The 22,570-nt window shown below is 44.9% G+C and overlaps 1 protein-coding gene across 1 annotated transcript in view; it reads right to left on the bottom strand.

Annotated features, from left to right (window-relative positions):
* LOC124718703 (leucine-rich repeat-containing protein 15-like) overlaps window positions 1-22,570 on the bottom strand; it is a 214,901-nt gene that overhangs the window by 171,937 nt on the left and 20,394 nt on the right. The window contains exon 2 of the mRNA XM_047244324.1: window positions 13,060-13,650. Within this exon, the coding sequence (XP_047100280.1) occupies window positions 13,060-13,650 (591 nt within the window). The remainder of the gene's footprint in view (window positions 1-13,059; window positions 13,651-22,570) is intronic.

Here is a 22,570-nt window from a genome sequence, read left to right as displayed (position 1 = left end):
ATGCAATAAGTCCACAGTTATGTGAGTGGCTCGAAGACATCTTAAGTAACAGAATCCAGTACGTTGTCCTCGACGGCGAGTGGTCTTGAGACACTACGGTATCTCCAGGAGTGCCCTAAGGAACTGTGATAGGACGGCTGCTGCTCCCTATGGGCATAAGTGATCTGTTGCACAGCGCGGGCAAAAATCTGCGGTTGTTTGCTGATGATGGTGTAGTCTACGCTAAGGTTTCCAAATTGTGTGACTGTAAGAAGATATAAGACGACTTAGACAAAATTTCCAATGTTAGTATGGTGAGTGGCAGCTAGCTCTAAAAGTAGAAAAAATTAACTTAATGCGGATGAGTAGAAAGATCAAACCTGTAGTTTTCGGATACAGTATTGCTAATACCCTGCTTGAAAGAGTGAAGTAATTTTGAAACTTCCCCTGTGTGTGTAAAGAATAACAGTGCTAGAAAAACTCTTACGTTATTTGATACTGAAGCAGCTGAGTAAAACTGAATGCACTCATTCAGTTTTCTCTCTACTTATTCTGATCATCACTAAACTGACACACGCGATATTTTTAGCGCAATACAATCTGACTTTCAATAATCCCTAGAAAGAATAGCCCTGACTAACAATATCCTATACCTTTCATGAATCACTTACCTCACAAAAATCTTCGTTACACGAACTACTGCAATACAGCGAGCGTCAACACTGCCAGCTAAATAAAATATTCTAACTACTGAAGGCACTAACTTGTGATAGGCATAGTTAGAAAATGAGAGATTTTGATAGATAACAAACAATAGTGCTCAAAAGTCATAATATACAGGGTGACAAATAACTCGAAAAATAAGCTTTACACGGAAAAATGTGTAGAATCCAGAGTTGATTATTTTCGAGAGGGACATCTGCTGGTGCTAAAATTAGCCCGCCACCCCAGCCCCCTGGGGGTGGGGCGGGAGGCAACTTTAAAATTTCAAATGGGAACCCCCATTTTTTATTGCAGCAGCAGATTCCACATAAAGAACTACGTACATCTTGTCTTAAACATTTGTTTTGATTCTCGGTAGTTGCCGCCGTAACTCAAATTCCATGTTCTCATTTTTGCATGGAAAATGGTTACATTTGTAAAACTCTAATTCCTCTCTCTCAAACCCCGCCCTATAGGGAGAGAGAGTTTTAGTTTTAGCGAATCAAGATTTACGAAGCAAATAAGTATTTCTTATGAGTCTGTAACCATTTTCCACGCAAAAATGAGAGCATGGATTTTCTTTAATTATAGCGCGAACTACCAAGAATCAAAACAAATGTTTACGGGAATATTTACGTAGTTCTTTATGTCGAATCTGATTCTGCAATAAAAAATGGGGGTTCCTGTTTGAAATTTAAAAGTTTCCTCCCCCCCCCCCCCCTCCCCCCTTGGGGGCTGGGGTGGCGGGCTAATTTTGGCACTAGCAGATGTCCAACTCGAAAATAATCAACTTTGGATTCTACACATTACAAATTTCCTTTTTCTGGCGGACACACGTCCAGATCTTTCGCTCATAGTAGCCTCTCCCCACATCCACCACTGCTGGCGCCTCACCTCCAACTACCCAACGCTACGTGCTGTTCCCATCCAGCTGCCCAACACTACACAATAGCGAATATTCCAACAATGAGTCCAACCAGCCACAGACTGCACACAGCGCAGTCAGCGATTTTCATACAGAGCACTACGCGGCGTCACCAACATAATAACCTAAACAGCCTACTTACAATTTAAATATCTCTGCGTAACGTTGCAGACCGACTTGGAACGAGCATGTAAGGACTGTGGTAAGGAAGGAGAATGGTCGACTTTGGTTTATTGGGAGAATTTCAGGAAGTGCTGCTCGAGTGTTTGGTATCCGTACCACGTCGGATTGAAGGAAGACACTGAAGGCAATTCAGGGGCGAGTTGCTAGATTTGTTACCCGTAGTAAGATCTCGCGTTGAGCGCACTGCGCGGTTCTCCGGCAACGTTTCAGTAAGTTTCTTATCATCTTCAGGCACTTCGCCTGAAAACCTGCCAGTAAGAAACTGATGACCTTCGAAGTTAAGTCCCATAGTGGCTCAGAGCCATTTGAACCATTATTTCTCCCACCTCGTCACTCTCATTTTGTTTTTCCTGGTTCAACATTTAATCAAGTATGCCCTCATATCCCTACTATCATTTTATTCACCCTCCTCTCCATCCCCTACATATACCAACTTCTAACACGGCTTTCCCCACTTCTCCATCTCGCTTTTGCCCATTGACATTGCCGCTCCCGTCTATTTTTGATTCCGAACCCATCTTTCTCTTACACAATCAGCTCTCATAATTTTCTTAATTTTATAAGTCTTTGCTTAACAATCTATATTCCAGTATCTCGCCCATCCCTCTTCAGCCAGCGTCTATTTACCCTCCCCCGCTCCCCCCCCCCCCCCCCGCGCGTTTTCATTATTACCTTCCGTATTTTACCAGTGGCTCTTATAAGTGACTAAGGCGCTGCGGTCATGGACTGTGCGGCTGGTCCCGGCGGAGGTTCGAGTCCTCCCTCGGGCATGGGTGCGTGTGTTTGTCCTTAGGATAATTTAGGTTAAGTAGTGTGTAAGCTTAGGGACTGATGACCTTAAGTCCCATAAGATTTCACACACATTTGAACATTTGAACTTACACGTGATTCACTGTCTTAGAATTTAATTTCGTTTCGTTCCTTTTGGACTTTAGTTCCTCATCCAGCTTAATGCAGGTTCACTTAAAGTTGTTGGCGATCTGATGTATACATGTTTATTGCAATGATGATGGTGCACAGTGCCACCCCGAAGATAATTACAAACACTCTGAAATATTTAACATTAATAGTCATATCTTTGACACATTGTAAATTTTATATTCAGTTGTTCCATTACTCATACTCTTTGAATTCACTATCATTACGTTTTAAGGATATGGACTCATCTTTTATTTACCAACGTAACCCTGTTTTTACTAAATATGCTCCCCCAATTATTTACTGATCTGTTACAAGATAGTGATTTTCCATCTGAAACTTCGTGGGGAGCCAATATTTTTCTTATTTCATGGCCAACATTGAGCTCGACAACATGTTAGGCTTCCTGCAATATATGTTAAAGACTTAAAATTTAAGTACATATTTCGTAATTATACAACCAATTTACATCAATTATTACACATATTTTACATCTTTTGAAATTTTGCGTGGTTCTTACTGTACGCGTTTACTGTTTTTAGCAAATACTTGATAAAGGCATATAAAAGACCGAAAACTGGGCTGTACTTAAATAAGCCACAAAACAGTCAAAAGGCGTTGTGTTCCATCCCAAAAACATTTCGATTCTGTCGTCTTATTAGCGGGTAATCGTGTACTGCTTCAAATATAAAAATGGTTCAAATGCCTCTGAGCACTGTGGGACTTAACTTCTGAGGTCATCAGTCCCCTAGAACTTAGAACTACTTATACCTAACTAACCTAAGGACATCACACACACCCATGCCCGGGTCTGGATTCGAACCTACGACCGTAGCGGTCACGCGGTTGCAGACTGTAGCGCCTGGAACCGCTCGGCCATCCCGGCCGGCGCTTCAAATACACCAGCTCCGTTCGAAATGCGCCACATGCATTGTTGCACACTCCTATTGGGACTTCAGGTTGTCGACTGACGGGAAATGCCTTTAAATATCTCTAAAGCTATAAATCCAACGGATTTACGGCTGGTGAACGGGAAGTCCGTGTTGGCCACCTCGACTAGTTCATCTCCAAGGAACGTTGCAGAGTGGCACTGCCCCACGATCCGAAGAAAAATGGGGTGGTGTCCCTTAATGCGCAAGCCACGGTCGTAGTCTTTCTGCAAAGGTAACGTGTACCAGTTGGGGTTGGGGTTGTTTTTGGGGAAGGAGACCAGACAGCGAGGTCATCGGTCTCATCGGATTAGGGAAAGATGGGGAAGGAAGTCGGCCGTGCCCTTCGAAAGGAACCATCCCGGCAATTTGCCTGGAGCGATTTAGGGAAATCACGGAAAACCTAAATCAGGATGGCCGGACGCGGGATTGAACCGTCGTCCTCCCGAATGCGAGTCCAGTGTCTAACCACTAACGTGTACCAGTAGCGCAGCTAATGTACCGACCAGAAATCTGTGATACACAGCACCTGTTAATCTCTTTGGCAAGGTGTATGGCACTACGAATCTGTCACCGCCAATAACAATGCCTAAGCACCCACTGGTGCTCAAGAGATACTGCGCTTCAGCTCCGTAATTGCTCGAGGATTCACATCTGCCCAGGAAAGCGTTTACTATGCGATCCTCGAAGAGAACGGCTATTGGACCACAGTCAACACGGATTTAGAAAACGTTCTTGTGAAACAGAACTACTCTTTACTCACACTAAGTGTTGAGTGTATGAAGGTAGCATCTGTTCCCAAAGAATAGATACCATTGATCACCGTGCAGCTTCTCTAGAATGAAATGATAATTAAATCGACAGCCTTGCTGCAAACAGGCGTTGATATACATCAATGGGGACATGTTGAAAATGTGTGCCCAGACCGTGACTCGAACCCGGGATCTCCTGCTTACATGGCAGACGCTCTATCCATCTGAGCCACAGAGGGCACAGAAGACTTGTCCCTTGCACGGCTCCCCGTGAGACCCAAATTCCCTACATGCCCACAACCACTACATTCGTAGTGCGCCTAATTGATGTTTGCCCATCACACTCATTACTCGTGGCAGATTAATCTACCAGGTACCGTACGCGTTGGGGCATAGCGAGTGCGTTCGCACAAGAAGGTCAGTGGCTGGGTAGTCATATTTTAACTATATATGAAGGTAGGTGCACTGTCCTCTGTGCCCTCGGCACTCAGATGGACAGAGCCGTCTGCCATGTAAGCAGGAGATCACGGGTTCGAGTAGCGGTCGGAGCACGCATTTTCAACATGTCCTCAATCATGTATATCAACGCCTGTTTGCAGCTAGGGTGTCGATTTAATTATCATTCCATTCTAGAGAAGCCGCAAGGTCATCAATGGTTATCTGTTCTTTCGGAAACAGATACTACCTTCATATGTAGTTAAAGTATGGCTACCCGGCCATTGACCCTTGTGCGAACGCATACGTTATGCCCCAACTCGTAAGGGACCTGGTAGATTACACCTGCCACGAGTAATGAGTGTGATGGGCAAACATCTATTAGGCGCGCTACGAATGTAGTGATGTGGATATATTGGGAATGTGGGTCTCACGGGGAGCGTGCAAGGGATAAGGCCCTGCAGACGCACTATCCTCTGTGCCCACAGTGGCTCATTTGGATAGAGCGTCTGAGATGTAAGCAGGAGATCCAGGCTTCGAGTCCCGGTCGGGGCACACATTTTCAACATGTCCCCAGTGATGTACATCGACGCCTGTTTGCAGCTAGGGTGTCGATTTAATTATGATTTCATTCCTTATTTTACATTTCCAAAAGGCTTTTAACACTGTCCGTACAAGCGACTTTTTAGTCAAATTGTGGCTGTTGGAATACCGTCTAAGTTATGTGACTAGATTCGTGATTTCTTGTCAGAGGGGTCACATTTCGTAGTAACTGAAGGAAAGTCATCGAGTGAAACATAACTGAATTCTGGCATTCTTCAAGGGTAGTGTTACAGGCGTTCTGCAGTTCCTTACCTAGAATAAACGATGTAGGGGACAATCTGAGCAGCCGTCTTAGGTTGTTTTGCAGATGATGTTGTCGTTTATCGTCCAGGAAAGTCATCAGAAGATCAAAACAAATTGCAAAACGAATTGTATCTTTACGTGCAAAAATTGGAAATTGACCCTAAATAATGAAAGTGTGAGGTCATCCACATGAATGCTAAAGGGAATCCACTAAACTCCGGCTACACGATAAATCAGTCTATTCTAAAGAACGGAAACTCAACTAAATACCTAAGGATTACAATTACGAATAACTCGAATTGGAAAGAACACACAGAAAAATGTTGCTGAGGAAGGCGAGCAAAAGATCGTTTTATTGGCAGAACACTTAGAATATGTAACAGTTCTACTAAAGAAACTGCCTACATTATGTCTGTCCATCCTCTTTGGAGTACTGCTGCGCGGTGTGGGATCCTTACCAGATAAGATTAACGGAGGAGGAGGAGGAGATTAGTGTTTAACGTCCCGTCGTCAACGAGGTCATTAGAGACGGAGCGCAAGCTCGGGTGAGGAAAGGATGGGTAAGGAAATCGGCCGTGCCCTTTCAAAGGAACCATCCCGGCATTTGCCTATTTAGGGAAATCACGGAAAACCTAAATCAGGATGGCCGGAGACGGGATTGAACCGTCGTCCATCCCGAATGCGAGTCCAGTGTGCTAACCACTGCGCCACCTCACTCGATGTGGAGTTACATGGAGAAAGTTCAAAGAAGGGCGGTAAGTTTTGCAGTATCGAGAAATAGGGGAGGGAGTGTCACGGAAATGATACAGGATTTGAGGCGGACGTCTTTAAAACAGACTTTTTCATCACGGCGGAATCTTCTCACGAAATTTCAATACCAACTTTCTCTTCCGAATGTGAAAACATTTTGTTGATGCCGTCCTACATATGGACTAACGACCATAAGGGAAATCAGTGCTCTCGCGGAGAGATACAGGTGTTCGTTTTTCCCGAATTTTACGTGTGATTTGCAGAGTATCCACATAGATGCAGATTGCCTTGTGAATCGTGCCTCATGACTGAAGGCAATGCAGACTATGAACTGCAGATCTTCTGGCCCGTATGTCAACAGGTATTTGTTTCCGGGCATATAATTGTAGGAACTTTACTTTTGATAATACGGCCGCGCGGAATTAGCCGAGCGGTCTTGGGCGCTGCAGTCATGGACTGTGCGGCTGGTCCCGGCGGGAGGTTCGAGTCCTCCCTCGGGCATGGATGTGTGTATTTGTCCTTAGGATAATTTAGGTTAAGTAGTGTGTAAGCTTAGGGACCGATGACCTTAGCAGTTAAGTCCAATAAGATTTCGCACACATTTGAACATATATATATATATATATATATATATATATATATATATATATATATATATACCGTGTCTTGCAGCACTGTGTGAGACTCATAGATAAAATAGGGTTCTTTTTCAGCAGAGACGTAAATATAACTTCGGAATTCGTAACGTATTATGGTGTCACATTCGTTGGCTTTTCAAAACCACAATCAACCACTTTGCAACCTATTGTAGTAAGCGGGATACATCTATGGATGTACGTCACCACAAATGAATTTAAAAAGAAACTTATCACCTTCCAGCTCGGTCAAAACATCGAGTTTTACTGCAGATCACTCCACTGCCACAAATATTTTTTAAAAGAAAGATTAGTTTCATTCCGTACTGGACGACTGGTATAGCAACCGGTTATAAATTTCTTGAGGTGAGACAGTCTCTACAGTTAACCATAACAGTGGTTAACCAAAATTCGTCCATTATAGCCTGCACGTGGTACAATGTAGTTATACTTTGCATTGTATTCTCCGTTCCAGGTTCAACACTTGACATTCGGACGATGGTTCCTTATAAAATTTTATCTTAATGCCATACGTAGGCATCAATGGTCGAATGTTGATTTTCCAACATTAAATTTTACGTAAATTCAATGTTATGGTTAGTTGTAGAGACGTCTCCAAAGCCTGGAACTTTGCCTATTTCGTTTTTTCATATTAACTTCATTTCCCCATTTTGATCTGCAACCCTCCCCCCCCCCCCCCCCCCCCCCCCGCAGTGTCATTTTTCACCACTAGGCCAATCTGATGATGGGGTTATTTTAACAAATATTTTTTTCTTTTAAAATAAAGGTTTTGTCACTCTCGTTTACTGTACCAGCTCACAGTTAAGAAACCACGTTTCAGTTTAATCGTTGACCTACACTATGATGCAGTCTGTCACGGAAACGTCGATATAACAACAACAACAACAATTTTTTGGGGCACATTCGATGGTTTCAGAAAGTCACTATCGCTCTCCAGCCTTAACCTCAGGTGATCATGCAGATCAGTCTGTCAATACAATTTCCATTAATAGAAGGAAAACACTGATGATGACGTCACTGACGACAGCAGAACAACACTAACACGATGTTCATTACATCTCTTAACATCAATTATTTCAGGATTCCTTTGCTGTCACCTGTATACATCTACTGCATCTCTAGAATGCGATTTTTCACTCTGCAGCGAAATGTACGCTGATACGAAACTTTCTGCCAGATTACAGCTCTGTCTGGACCGAGACTCGAAGTCCCAAATAAGTCCTCTGCCACTGAGCTACCCAGCCACGACTCACGACCCCTCCTCACAGCTATACTTTCTGCCAGTACCTCATCTCCTACTTTCCCAACTTCACACAAGCTCTCCTGTGAAGCTTTCAACACTAGCACTTCTGGAAGAAAGGATATAGCGCAGACATGGCTGAAACACAGTCTGGGGGATGTTTCCAGAATGGGACATTCACACAGCAATGGAGTGTGCACTATTATGCAGGAAATGAGGTACTAGTAGAAGTAAAGCTGTGAGGATAGGTCGTGCATAGCGCTAGGGTAGTTCAATGGTACAGCACTTGCCCACAAAAATCAAAGGTCCCGAGGTTCGTGTCTCTGTCCGGCACACAGTTTTAATCTTCCGGGAAGTTACATCTAAGTGTTTTACTTTGGTACAAATGGTTCAAATGGCTCTGAGCATTATGTGACTTAACATCTGAGGTCATCAGTCCCCTAGAGCTTAGAACTACTTAAACCTAACTAACCTAAGGACATCACACACATTCATGCCCGAGGCAGGGTTCGAACCTGCGATCGTAGTGGTCGCGCGGTTCCAGACTGAAGCGCCTAGAACCGCTCGGCCACAACATATTTTGGTACACTTTCGCATTTCTGCAGTACCGTAATAAAATTTTTGTTCATAATCCTCACCAGAGCTCTATTGTCTGAAATTTGTTTGTTAATAGTTTCTGAATTTACTTCGTAGTCCTGGTTGGGTTACGGTAAAGGTCATAATGTTAACAAAGCGTCTATTTCGCAACCACATTCGTTAACTTCCCGAACTATACATGCGCATCTACATCAGCAAAAGAAATGATAGTGTGTGGTGGAGGATACTTCCGGTAACAGTATCACTCTCACCCCTTCCCCATTTCCTACTATACATCGGTAAGGGCGATAGTATGATTAATGCATCGTGAAGCATACTACAAATCTGAAAAAAGAACATCAGACACTCAATGACGGCTCTAATGTGTTTATATAGTGTCTCTGTCTTCAAATGGCACTATGGGACTTAACTTCGAGGTCATCAGTCTCCTAGAACTTAGAACTACGTAAACCTAACTCATCTATGGACATCACACACATCCATGCCCGAGGCAGGATTCGAACCTGCGACCGTAGCGATCGCGCGGTTCTAGACTGTAGCGCCTAGAACCGCTCGGCCACTCCGGCCGGCCGACTCTGTCTTCACATTACAATGTTCTTCAGACAGGCATGCATATCTGAAGGTACAGACACTGTTCTGACGATTACAACCAAGGTAATTACTGCGGCTGCGCGGGGTAGCCGCTCGATCCAGGGCGTCTTGTCACGGCGCGGGCGGCTCCCCCAGTCGGACGTTCGAGTCCTCCCTCGGGCACGGGTGTGTGTGTGTGTGTGTGTGTGTGTGTGTGTGTGTGTGTGTGTGTGTGTCGTCCTTAGCATGAGTTAGTTTAAGTTAGATTAAGTAGTGCGTAAGCGTAGGGACCGATGACGTCAACAGTTTGGTCCCATAAGACCTTTCCATAAATTTCCAATTTCCAATTATTGCGAAATGGATTCGCATTTTGCGAATCTGGATTGACGTCAGCTGTGTGTGACAAATAAAAATTGTTTCCAGGCAGGGACTCGAAACCGGATTTCTAGCTTAGCGCGATCAGGATACATGGGTTCGTGCCCCGGTACAGCACAAAATTCCACAAATTTACATTTGTCGTGACCAGCTGACGTCAATATGGATTCGCCAAATGTGAACATCCGTTTCGTAATATATTAGACATTAGAGGGAGAACTGGTACAAATCCATGAACGGAAGGTGTGGGGGAGGGGGGGGGGGGGGGGGGGGGAGGGCGAGCGAGGCGGGGGAGTGCACGTATCTACGTATGGGAAGCGCAGCAAACTACAAGCATACTAGTGTTATGAAAAATTCCTTAGCTTTCACACGTGGAGATCAAACTAGTATCTTCCAGTTTTAATACAGACGTTGGGCTTCACTACAGCTCAATACGTCATTAGACATAAGTCAAATTGCACAAATATCGTTTTATTAGTAAACACATACACAAGTAAAGTAGGAGGAGTTGGTCACCATTAAGTAGTCCAGGTGCTCAGCTGCTCGTAATGCACTGATGAACTGCTTGTTAGAAGAAACTTGTGTGTGTGTGTGTGTGTGTGTGTGTGTGTGTGTGTGTGTGTGTGTGTGTGTGTGAAGTATTGAGATCATTGTAAATACCTTAGACCTGAAGCAATGCTACAGTTGACTCCGTAACCATATATTTCCTATTCACGTTGGGGCTTCACGAACCCAACACCAAACTGACTTCTCAATTCAAGCTATGCTGCAGACCACAGTAATACTACGCCTTATAAGATTGTCCTACTTTACGAATCCACCACTAGACCGTGTATAATTTCCTTTTTTATTTTTCACGTTACCGGTTTCTGGCTCTGCCCATTCTCCAGTGTGTCTCTACTAACATAAATGGGTAGATCGTTGTCAGTAATTTAAAAATCGCGTGCCATGCATAATTGTGCAAAGCACTGTCGTCAAACGTCCTCATATTGCAACATTTCATAGCACACTTACCGGTTCTGAAGTCGGTAGCGTGAAAAATAAGAAAAAAATAAAAAAGTAAAAGAAAATGCACATTCTGGTGGAAAAGCGTCGTTAGATTACATTAGGATCAGTTTTCGTTCCATAGACCCAAAAATGAGATAATTCTCGTGGGTGCGGAACAAGTCAAAAAAACCTAAACTAAAAACCATAAAAGTCTGAGTATAATACCTACTACCCAGATCATTTATCGCGAGAGTGTCAAAATAGGTGAATACATTAGAGTGAAGTGGAACTGCCAATATTTACAGAATCAATAAGCTGTCAGAATGAAACATAATTATGCACTTTTAATAAATTTATCATAGACAAAAACAATTTTGACTGTTGTGACCAGGTGCTGTCAAAACCGAAATCTAAGAGGTGTTATTATTCAAGCCGCCCTAATAGTCCCAGTTTAGATATTCGCCTATAGAGGAGGAGGAGTTGGCTATCAGAAAATCTTTCAAACGCTGTTTAAACTTTACTGTATCCCAAACCAAGTATTTATTGGTTACCGTTATTTCATGGAAAGTCTGTGTTCCTGAACATTCAGAACTCCTTTTCTGACCAAAGTGATATTATGCCTTAATGTAGATTGTTCTTATTTCTGGCATTGATACTGTGTTTTAAGCTATTGGTTGGAAACAGAGGCGTACTACTTGCAACAGGTTTCACTAAGGGGTTAAAGCACCTACAAGCAGTGGTTAGAAAACAAAGTTCCTTGGACAGATTTATACATGATGTTCTTGAATTTACACCACAAACGCGTCTTATTACACACTTTTGCACGCTAAGAACTTTTGCTCGGCTAAAATATGAATATGCTTTATGTGAAACCAAGTTTTTAATGATTCTTCAAATTTATTGAGGCGCTGGTTCAAATTGCTCTAAGCACTGTGGGACTTAACATCTGAGGTCAGACTTAGAACTACTTAATTCCAACTAACCTAAGGACATCACACACATCCATGCCCGAGGCAGGATTCGAACCTGCGACTGTAGCACCAGCGCGGTTCCTGACTGAAGCGCCTAGAACCGCTCAGCCACAGAGGCCAGCTGAGGCAGCGGGGACAACGCAGAAGAAACTGATGATTCACCACCAGTATGTCACCTTGTAGAATAATCTAAAAGTCAAGTTGTTGTTGATGATGATGATGATGATGATGATGATCGGTTTGTGAGGCGCTCAACTCCGCGGTCATCACCACCTGTACGAAGTCCTACTATTTACACAGTCCTATGTAGCCGATTTCACGAATGGTGATGACAACACAAACATCCAGTACTGAGCAGAGAAAATCCCAGACCGGGCCAGGAATCGAACCCGGGACAACATAATGCAGATGCTGCAATGCTAGCCATTAAACCACGAGCTGATGAATAAAAGTCAAGCTGTGCTACAAACAGTTGGTCGCCAGGATCAAGATTTATGTGGTGATGTAGAATAATCAAAAAGTCAAGTTGATGATGATGATGATGATGATGATGATGATGATGATTGATTTGTGAGGCGCTCAACCTGTACGAAGTTCCACTCTTTACACAGTCCTACGTAGCCAGTTTCACGAATGGTTATAAGGACAGCACAAACACGCAGTACTGGGTAGAGAAAATCCTCAACAGGGCCAAGAATCGAACCTGGGACAAAGTAATCCAGAGGCAGCAACGCTAGCCACTAAACCACGAGCTGCGGACTAAACGTCAAACAGTGTGCTATAAACAGTTTGGTCGCCAGATTTAGGTGGATGAGGAGGAGGAGTGTGGAGGTTGGGAGGGGGCGGGGAGGGCAGGAGGGCAGGAGGGCAGAACCCCAGCCTGTCACAGGACAGGTCTGGTATTGAACCTCAGGTAAAGGACCATCCAGTGTCAAAAGTTGACACAAAAAAATGGAAATGAGCCTATGGCATCGGTGACTGGGAGGCCCCTATTCGGAGAAATTCGTCCGCCAACTGCATGTCTTACTTCATTCGACGCCATATGGGTGAATTGCGCGCCGGTGATGGGGATGAAATGATGATAACACAACACCCAATCCTCGAGCGGAGAAAAATCCCCAACCCGGCCAGGAATCGAACCCGGGCCAGCTTGTATGGGATGCGAGCATGTTACCACCCAGCTAAGCAGGCGGAGAACAGTTGACAGAAGTAGAGTGGAAGTGCAGAACGAGGCTGGTACTCACATGGTTGCGTCGGGTTCCGCGGACGTCGGCCACAGGCAGTACGACACCACAGGCGCGGTCGAGACGGCTCGGCGGGCGACTGACCACTGTGCGGCGAGGCAGTCAGCTGGTGTGAGGCGTGGCGCAGCGTGGGCCGCGGGAGAGACGTCCGTCCCTAGCGGCAGCTCAACAGCTGACTGGCCGCCGTCGCCCGGGGCACTGGCGAGAGATCGGCCGGGAGCGCTCGCCACAGCAAAACACGGAAACCGCGGGTGACCTCCAACCAGGACAGCAGTGGCGGCGGCGGCGGCGGCGGCGGTGGCGGGAAGACCCGGCCCGTTCTCACAGCGACGCCGCTGCACCTGCGGACGTGTCCGAGTTACGAAACGCAGCCGCGCCGCGCGCATAATGCCAGCCCGCTGGGAACCCGGCGGAGAGCTCGCTGCCGGACACGCATGGCTGACGCGGTGGACGGCGAACGCCCGCCCCGGCTCCACTGGGCGTATCGCGAGCGCGCGGCCTCTGCCGCCGCCGCCGCTGCTGCTGCTGCTGCTGATAAGCTTTACGGCGGTCTCGGAGCAGCCGGCGATGTCATTAAAGCCGGCCTGGCCGCTGAAATATACCAGCGCGGTAGCCGGGAAGTGAACACCGCAATCCGCCGCTGCTGTTGACCCAGACCTTCTGGAATGTCTCCATTCAGCAGGCACTGGGTTCAGTCTTATGGGGGGCTAGGGACTGAGTGGGCGGAGGGGGGGAGGGGCGAGACCGTAGTACGATACAGTCGCTCCCCCACTGCAAACATGCCACACATAATAATAACGATGTGATATACAAAAAGTAATTTCTTTTACAATTTCCTACACCACTCAACTGCCTACTGGAATAAACTCTCTCAAATTCTGAAGGTTGTTATAGTCTTCAGTCCAGACACTGGTTTGATGCAGCTCTCCATGCTACTCTATCCTGTACAAGCTTCTTCATCTCCCAGTACCTACTGCAACCTACATCCTTCTGAATCTGCTTAGTGTACTCGTCTCTTGGTCTCCCGCTACAGTTTTTACCCTCCACGCTGCCCTCCAATACTAAATTATTACTTAACAAAGCAATAATTAATTTTATGCCTAAAAAGTGATCATCAAATGATAATATAAGATTTGATTGACTGATTTTTGCAGACTGTTTCCCCATGTTTGTGGAATCTATAGAAGATGCAACAAAGCAGAGACAGTTTCAAAATCAAGCCTATCTTTGAAAAAAACAGTGTATAAGACAGAATTAACAGATGCAACTGAAAACTGAAGAATAAGAAAGGTCACAAAATTCAAATACCTAGATGGAATAATACAACTGAATGCTTTGGATAAAGAAGCTTACTGCAAAGGAAGCGACTTTTCAGTTAACAAATAACTTGTATAACAAGAAATCTATGCGTAAATGCAAAACAGACACTTAGCACTGTTAGTAGCCCCAAATACCTTTATGCTTCAGAACAGACAGCATTAGTGGCAGAACAACTGAGAGAAAATTTGGAATACATTTCACATCAATTTTCTCAGCATGTTATAGTCTTAGGTGGAGATTTCAATTTACGAGATATAGACTGGGACACTCAGATGTTTAGGACGGGTGGTAGGGACAGAGCATCGAGTGACATTATACTGAGTGCACTATCCGAAAATTACCTCGAGCAATTAAACAGAGAACCGACTCGTGGAGATAACATATTGGACCTACTGATAACAAACAGACCCGAACTTTTCGAATCTGTATGTACAGAACAGGGAATCAGTGATCATAAGGCCGTTGCAGCATCCCTGAATATGGAAGTTAATAGGAATATAAAAAAAGGGAGGAAGGTTTATCTGTTTAGCAAGAGTAATAGAAGGCAGATTTCAGACTACCTAACAGATCAAAACGAAAATTTCTGTTCCAACACTGACAATGTTGAGTGTTTATGGAAAAAGTTCAAGGCAATCGTAAAATGCGTTTTAGACAGGTACGTGCCGAGTAAAACTGTGAGGGACGGGAAAAACCCACCGTGGTACAACAACAAAGTTAGGAAACTACTGCGAAAGCAAAGAGAGCTCCACTCCAAGTTTAAACGCAGCCAAAACCTCTCAGACAAACAGAAGCTAAACGATGTCAAAGTTAGCGTAAGGAGGGCTATGCGTGAAGCGTTCATTGAATTCGAAAGTAAAATTCTATGTACCGACTTGACAGAAAATCCTAGGAAGTTCTGGTCTTACGTTAAATCAGTAAGTGGCTCGAAACAGCATATCCAGACACTACGGGATGATGATGGCATTGAAACAGAGGATGACACGCGTAAAGCTGAAATACTAAACACCTTTTTCCAAAGCTGTTTCACAGAGGAAGACCGCACTGCAGTTCCTTCTCTAAATCCTCGCACAAACGAAAAAATGGCTGACATCGAAATAAGTGTCCAAGGAATAGAAAAGCAACTGGAATCACTCAATAGAGGAAAGTCCACTGGACCTGACGGGATACCAATTCGATTCTACACAGAGTACGCGAAAGAACTTGCCCCCCTTCTAACAGCCGTGTACCGCAAGTCTCTAGAGGAACGGAGGGTTCCAAATGATTGGAAAAGAGCACAGATAGTCCCAGTCTTCAAGAAGGGTCGTCGAGCAGATGCGCAAAACTATAGACCTATATCTCTTACGTCGATCTCTTGTAGAATTTTAGAGCATGTTTTTTGCTCGCGTATCATGTCATTTCTGGAAACCCAGAATCTACTATGTAGGAATCAACATGGATTCCGGAAACAGCGATCGTGTGAGACCCAACTCGCCTTATTTGTTCATGAGACCCAGAAAATATTAGATACAGGCTCCCAGGTAGATGCTATTTTTCTTGACTTCCGGAAGGCGTTCGATACAGTTCCGCACTCGCCTGATAAACAAAGTAAGAGCCTACGGAATATCAGACCAGCTGTGTGGCTGGATTGAAGAGTTTTTAGCAAACAGAACACAGCATGTTGTTATCAATGGAGAGACGTCTACAGACGTTAAAGTAACCTCTGGCGTGCCACAGGGGAGTGTTATGGGACCATTGCTTCTCACAATATATGTAAATGACTTAGTAGATAGTGTCGGAAGTTCCATGCGGCTTTTCGCGGATGATGCTGTAGTATACAGAGAAGTTGCTGCATTAGAAAATTGTAGCGAAATACAGGAAGATCTGCAGCGGATAGGCACTTGGTGCAGGGAGTGGCAACTGACCCTTAACATAGACAAATGTAATGTATTGCGAATACATAGAAAGAAGGATCCTTTATTGTATGATTATATGATAGCGGAACAAACACTGGTAGCAGTTACTTCTGTAAAATATCTGGGAGTATGCGTACGGAACGATTTGAAGTGGAATGATCATATAAAACTAATTGTTGGTAAGGCGGGTACCAGGTTGAGATTCATTGGGAGAGTGCTTAGAAAATGTAGTCCATCAACAAAGGAGGTGGCTTACAAAACACTCGTTCGACCTATACTTGAGTATTGCTCATCAGTGTGGGATCCGTACCAGGTCGGGTTGACGGAGGAGATAGAGAAGATCCAAAGAAGAGCGGCGCGTTTCGTCACTGGGTTATTTGGTAACCGTGATAGCGTTACGGAGATGTTTAATAAACTCAAGTGGCAGACTCTGCAAGAGAGGCGCTCTGCATCGCGGTGTAGCTTGCTCGCCAGGTTTCGAGAGGGTGCGTTTCTGGATGAGGTATCGAATATATTGCTTCCCCCTACTTATACTTCCCGAGGAGATCACGAATGTAAAATTAGAGAGATTAGAGCGCGCACGGAGGCTTTCAGACAGTCGTTCTTCCCGCGAACCATACGCGACTGGAACAGGAAAGGGAGGTAATGACAGTGGCACGTAAAGTGCCCTCCGCCACACACCGTTGGGTGGCTTGCGGAGTATCAATGTAGATGTAGATGTAGAACACCTTTCGTTAAGTAGAGCCAAACAATTAGAGGAAATAGAAAAAAAAAGAGAAAGTAAAATTGTCAATAAAACCTTGAGACCAAAATACGACAGTGGGAAATGGAAATAGAGGATATTATTAAATAAGTAGACACAATGAAAAAGAAGAGTTGTAATGTATGGATATCTAAACAGTCTACAGGAGAAAAAATAGCCATAAATAATTTACAAGTTTTTTGGCCAGAAACTTAAAAACGCAAATGACGTAAATCAAACAAGATAGACCAGACTTGATAGAAATGAGAGTAACACAGGAAGAAATAGAAAAAAGACGAATGTTCAGAGTAAAAGTATGAAGCTTCAAGGGGTTACAGGAGAAGAAAACGACAAGCGCCATATGGACAGAAGAAAGAAGGGAACACCATGTGGAAAGAACGAAAAACCACTGTAAATAAAGAAAGGAGTAAATTAACGAGACGTCACTTTCTTCATATGGTCCTCGGAAGGCCAAACTAATAAAGCAACCGTTTGCATCGAATTACAGTTTGATTTTTTTCTTCGATTTTTTTGTATGAATTTAAAAGGGGAAGTGTGGAGTTCGTTGGGTAGAATCCAGTCATTTATTTACGTTTCCCTAAAGTCTAGTCATAGAGCCTCAGCTTCACGCAGCTATCTTGTGCAATTTATATCTCATGAACAAATTGAGTTAGCTGAGTATTAAGAGTCCGTTGTTTCAATAGTCACTTCCTACAGAGGATATCTTAGACCTCCTAAGGGTACTAATACGAGGTCCTAAACGACGTTCCTGAATTGACGGGTCAGCAGAAGTACGTGCTAACCCACAAGAGCAAATTTTACATATGCACACATCAAAAAAAGTTTTGTATCATCCCGTTTCCCTTTGAGTTTTTAGAGATGTCACTAAAATCGCCCAAAGATGTAAACAACCACACATGAGCAGCGCCTATTAGACAGAGGGGTCCGACAGTCTATCAGTTCAAGTCATTCCACCTGGAAGGAGGTACACAGCTCGTGTTGTCTGTAATTCAACCATGCCTAGACGATCAATACCGCGGTTCGATGGCGTCCGCATTGTTACGTTGTGCCAGGAAGGTCTCTCAACGAGGGAAGTGTCCAGGCGTCTCGGAGTGAACCAAAGCGATGTTGTTCGGACATGGAGGAGATACAGAGAGAAAGGAACTGTCGATGACATGTCTCGCTCAAGCCGCCCAACGGCTACTATTGTAGTGGATGACTTCTAGCTACGGATTATGGCTCGGAGGAACCCTGACAGCAATGCCACCATGTTGAATAATGCTTCTCGTGCAGCCACAGGACGTCGTGTTATGACGCAAACTGTGCGCAATAGGCTGCATGATGCGCAACTTCGCTCCCGACGTCCACGGCGAGGTCCATCTTTGCAGCCATGACACCATGCAGCGCAGTACAGATGGGCCAAACAAAATGCCAATAGACCGCTCAGGATCGGCATCACGTTTTCTTCACCGATGAATGTCGCATATGCCTTCAGCCAGACAATCGTCGAAGACGTGTTTGGAGGCAACCCAGTCAGGCTGAACCCCTTAGACACATTGTTCAGCGAGTGCAGCTAGGTGGAGGTTTCCCGTTGTTTTGGGGTGGCACTATGTGGGCCCGACGAACGCCGTTGGTGGTCATGGAAGGCGCCGTAACGACTGTACGATACATGAATGCCATCCTATGGCCGATAGTGCAGCCATATCGGCAGCATATTGGCGAGGCATTCGTCTTCATGGACGACAATTCGCACCCCCATCGTGCACATCTTGTGAATGACTTCCTTGAGGATAACGAGATCGCTCGACTAGAGTGGCCAGACCAGAACCCTGTTTAACATGCCTGGGTTAGATTTAAAATGGCTGTTTATGGACGACGTGACCCACCGACCACTCTACGCCGAATCGCCGTTGAGGAGTGGAACAATCTGGACCAACAGTTCCTTGATGAACTTGTGGATAGTATGCCACGACGAGTACAGGCATGCATCAATGCAAGAGGACGTGCTACTGGGTATGAAAGTTAACAGTGTGTAGAAGTATCTGGACCACCACCTCTGTAGGTGTCGCTGTATGGTGGTACAACATGCAATTTGTGGTTTTCATGAGCAATTTTCTGTACAGGTTCCAAAACTCTCGGAACCGAGATAATGCAAAACTTTTCTTGATGTGTATGCTTGGTTAAACTGGAGGCAAGAACATAAACACACTCCCGAAAAAAAGTGGTACTGTGTTTTACAGTTCACCCACGATTTGTTATTGCAACAATGCGTATAGAGTACATGGAATGAATACATTTACAGATCAATAGTGCAAACGGTTCTTAGATACCAGCTATCGACCCATGCGGGAACACCGATACTAGTATGTGGTGCAGCATCCATGGGTACCAATGCCGGCGCTGGCTCTAGCGTCCAGTCGATCGTACAGGTCGCCAGTACTGTCCTGGGATATGTTATGCCACGCCTGCTCGAATTGTTGCATTTCTGTAAGAGTTGTTGGTTGACGAGTCGCAAGAGTCACTTCTTGTCACATCATATCCCACACTTGTTCGACTGGGGACAAGTCCGGACAAGGCGCTAGCCGGGAAAGTTACTGCACGCCTTGCAGAGCACGTAAAGTTTCGCGGGCAGCGTGTGGGCGAGCGTTATCCTGTTGGAATAACACATACCGTCCTTTTGCAGCAACGGCAGATGAACGGGCCTAACAATATTCTTGCATGTATCCAGTGGTGTTTGGCTTCCCCTCGAGAAGCGCCAAAGAGACCATAGCTCATCGCACCCCAGTCTCTAAGGCCTGGAGTGTCTTGGATGAATGCACGCTACGAGACAGTGCTCAACAGGTCTATGTCATAGACGCAAACGAGCATCATTTGCGTACAGGTGGAATCTGCTATCATCAGCGAAGACCACGAGGCGGCATTCCATCTTCCCAGTGATGTAACCCTCTGATGTGACCCAGTCAGGCCATTCACGTCGATGCTGTGGCGTGAGTGGAAGACGGACTAAAGGTGTGCGTGCCAGAATAAAAATTTGTGTGAAAACTTACGGGACTTAACTGCGAAGGTTATCAGTACCTAAGCTTACACACTACTTAACCTAAATTATCCTAAGGACAAACACACACACCCAAGACCGATGGAGGCCGCGAACCTCCGCCGGGATCAGCCGCACAGTGCGTACCAGTAGTCCCACTGTAAATAACCGGTTAACAACACTTGGTGTTGACATGTCTCGACTCACAAGCCCTCTTACCGGTACTGTGGTAGGAGGACGATCTGCCACTTCTGCCCTTACAATAACACGATCCCGGCGCCCACTTGTGCTGCGTGGACGTTCAGAACCTCGTCTACAGGTGTGAGGACCGAGCGAGGTGGCGCAGTGGTTAGCGCACTGGACTCTCATTCGGGAGGACGACGGTTCAATCCCGCGTCCGGCCATCCTGATTTAGGTTTTCCGTGATGTCCCTAAATGTCCAGGCAAATGCCGGGATGGTTCCTTTGAAAGGGCGCTGCCGACTTCCTTCCCCGTCGTTCCCTGATCCGATGAGACCGATGACCTCGCAGTTTGGTCTCTTCCCCCAAAAAATCCAACCCAACCCAACGGTTGCGAGAACAGAGCCGTGTGCGTCTCGCGTTGGTGTCCTTGGTAGGTTGGCACTGTGTAATAGGGGTAGTGGCGCCTCGTTTTCTTCTTTTAAGCTGGGATTACACTAGCAAGTCGCTTGCAGAAGTTATTGCTGTGTTTACACAGCAGCGCAAGAATTAAGCAAGATTCTTCCGCAAGTTCTTTGGCAAGAAACTTGCGTCAACAACTTGCTGATACTGTTTACATACGCTTTCAGTACCACTACGAGTGTCAGCCGAAGTATAAAATGACAAGTAGGCGGATGCTGCAGCTCTTGTAATTGTAATGAAAAACGTGAAAAAGAAAAAGAGAAGTATTTGGGTTAAAGAGTGGATAATAAGAAGATCGCGTAATGGTGCCTATAATAACCTTTTACAAGAACTTAGTATCGAGAGCATGGATACTTTTGAAAACTTTTGCAGAATGTCGTCAAATGATCTGGAGTATTTGTTGACGTTAATAGCGCCGGTCCTATCGAAACGAGACACAAACTTCCGTACTGCTATTTCAGCAAAGGAACGTTTGCTAGTCACTCTACGATTTATAGCTACAGGTGAGCTACGAATAAAATAGGCATTTCATTTATTTCTGTGAAACATACAACCAAAAAAAGTTTGAATTTTGAAGTCTTTTCCTTGTAGGAGACTCATACAAGTCCCTAATGTACTTGTTTCATATTCCCGTCAGCACGATATGTAGAGCCACTTTTGACGTCTTGAAAAGGGAAAATTATTTGAAGGTGTGTGAAAACACAACAATGAAATGAAATTTTTATTGAAATAAACTGCATTTTGCCCAATGATATGCGTATAAAAATGTTTTTTTTTCTAATGCTCATAAAATGGAAAGTGATAAGCTAATTAAATAGAACAGGTAATAAATAAACATCATCTTTTTCTAGACTCCTAAAACAACCAGCGAGTGGATACAGGTGGCAAAGGGGTTGTGTCTTCAAGTTTTGCTACTTTCTCTGTACTTCTTTCACAGATGTGTCGAATATCGATGAAATTTTATTTAATGCGTTCATCTTCTTCACTCTATTCTTAAAGTCCCGGCTATGCACGTTCCGTATTTCGGGGTAGCTCTACACGCTTTCAATAAAATGTTCTGTATCCTACTTCATCCATTCCCGTTTCTGCTCCATTTCTGAAATTTGTTTGCATATAATACGTAACATATTTGCATAAAATTAAGTCACCACATTAAGTAAAATGTTAAATATGAGTGTTACGCAGACGACATACTTACTATAACTTGCTATTCCTACTTGCAGGAAATAGAAATACATCCTAAAAGCTGCAAGTTACTTGCAGATACTTCTTGCGTGGTGTTCACACTGGTAGTGGAAAATGTGCCGCAAGTCACTTCCGCAATAAATTGCTACGGTCGCAAGTCGACTTGGCGATATGTTTACAGTCGCATATCGCGCGGCAAGTTCCTCCGCGCAAGTAAATTGCTGCAATAAAAAAAAATGGTTCAAATGGCTCTGAGCACTATGGGACTCAACATCTTAGGTCATAAGTCCCCTAGAACTTAGAACTACTTAAACCTAACTAACCTAAGGACATCACACACACCCATGCCTGAGGCAGGATTCGAACCTGCGACCGTAGCAGTCCCGCGGTTCCGGACTGCAGCGCCAGAACCGCTAGACCACCGCGGCCGGCTGCTGCAATAACTTGCTAGTGTAAACCGAGCATTACTGGCGCCACTACGTTTGCTAGCGTTGTCAGTCCGCGAGTGGCAGCAGCAGCCTTTATCGATATCTAGTACCTGTACTATCTTTGGAAGGACGTGAAGTATTTTCCGGGTCGGGTATGTCGGAGTTGAGTTGGGACCAACCAGCAGTGAAGTCCGAAAGCGCCAGTACTCGCCGAGGGAGCTGGCGATATGTACTGCCCGATGGAAGGATGTGGTCACGAGAGTGCACGA

Source organism: Schistocerca piceifrons, chromosome 10 (genome assembly GCF_021461385.2).
Source record: "Schistocerca piceifrons isolate TAMUIC-IGC-003096 chromosome 10, iqSchPice1.1, whole genome shotgun sequence".
NCBI lineage: Eukaryota > Metazoa > Arthropoda > Insecta > Orthoptera > Acrididae > Schistocerca > Schistocerca piceifrons.
Note: the sequence above shows the minus strand (reverse complement) of the source record. Positions and strands in the feature narration are given on the sequence as shown.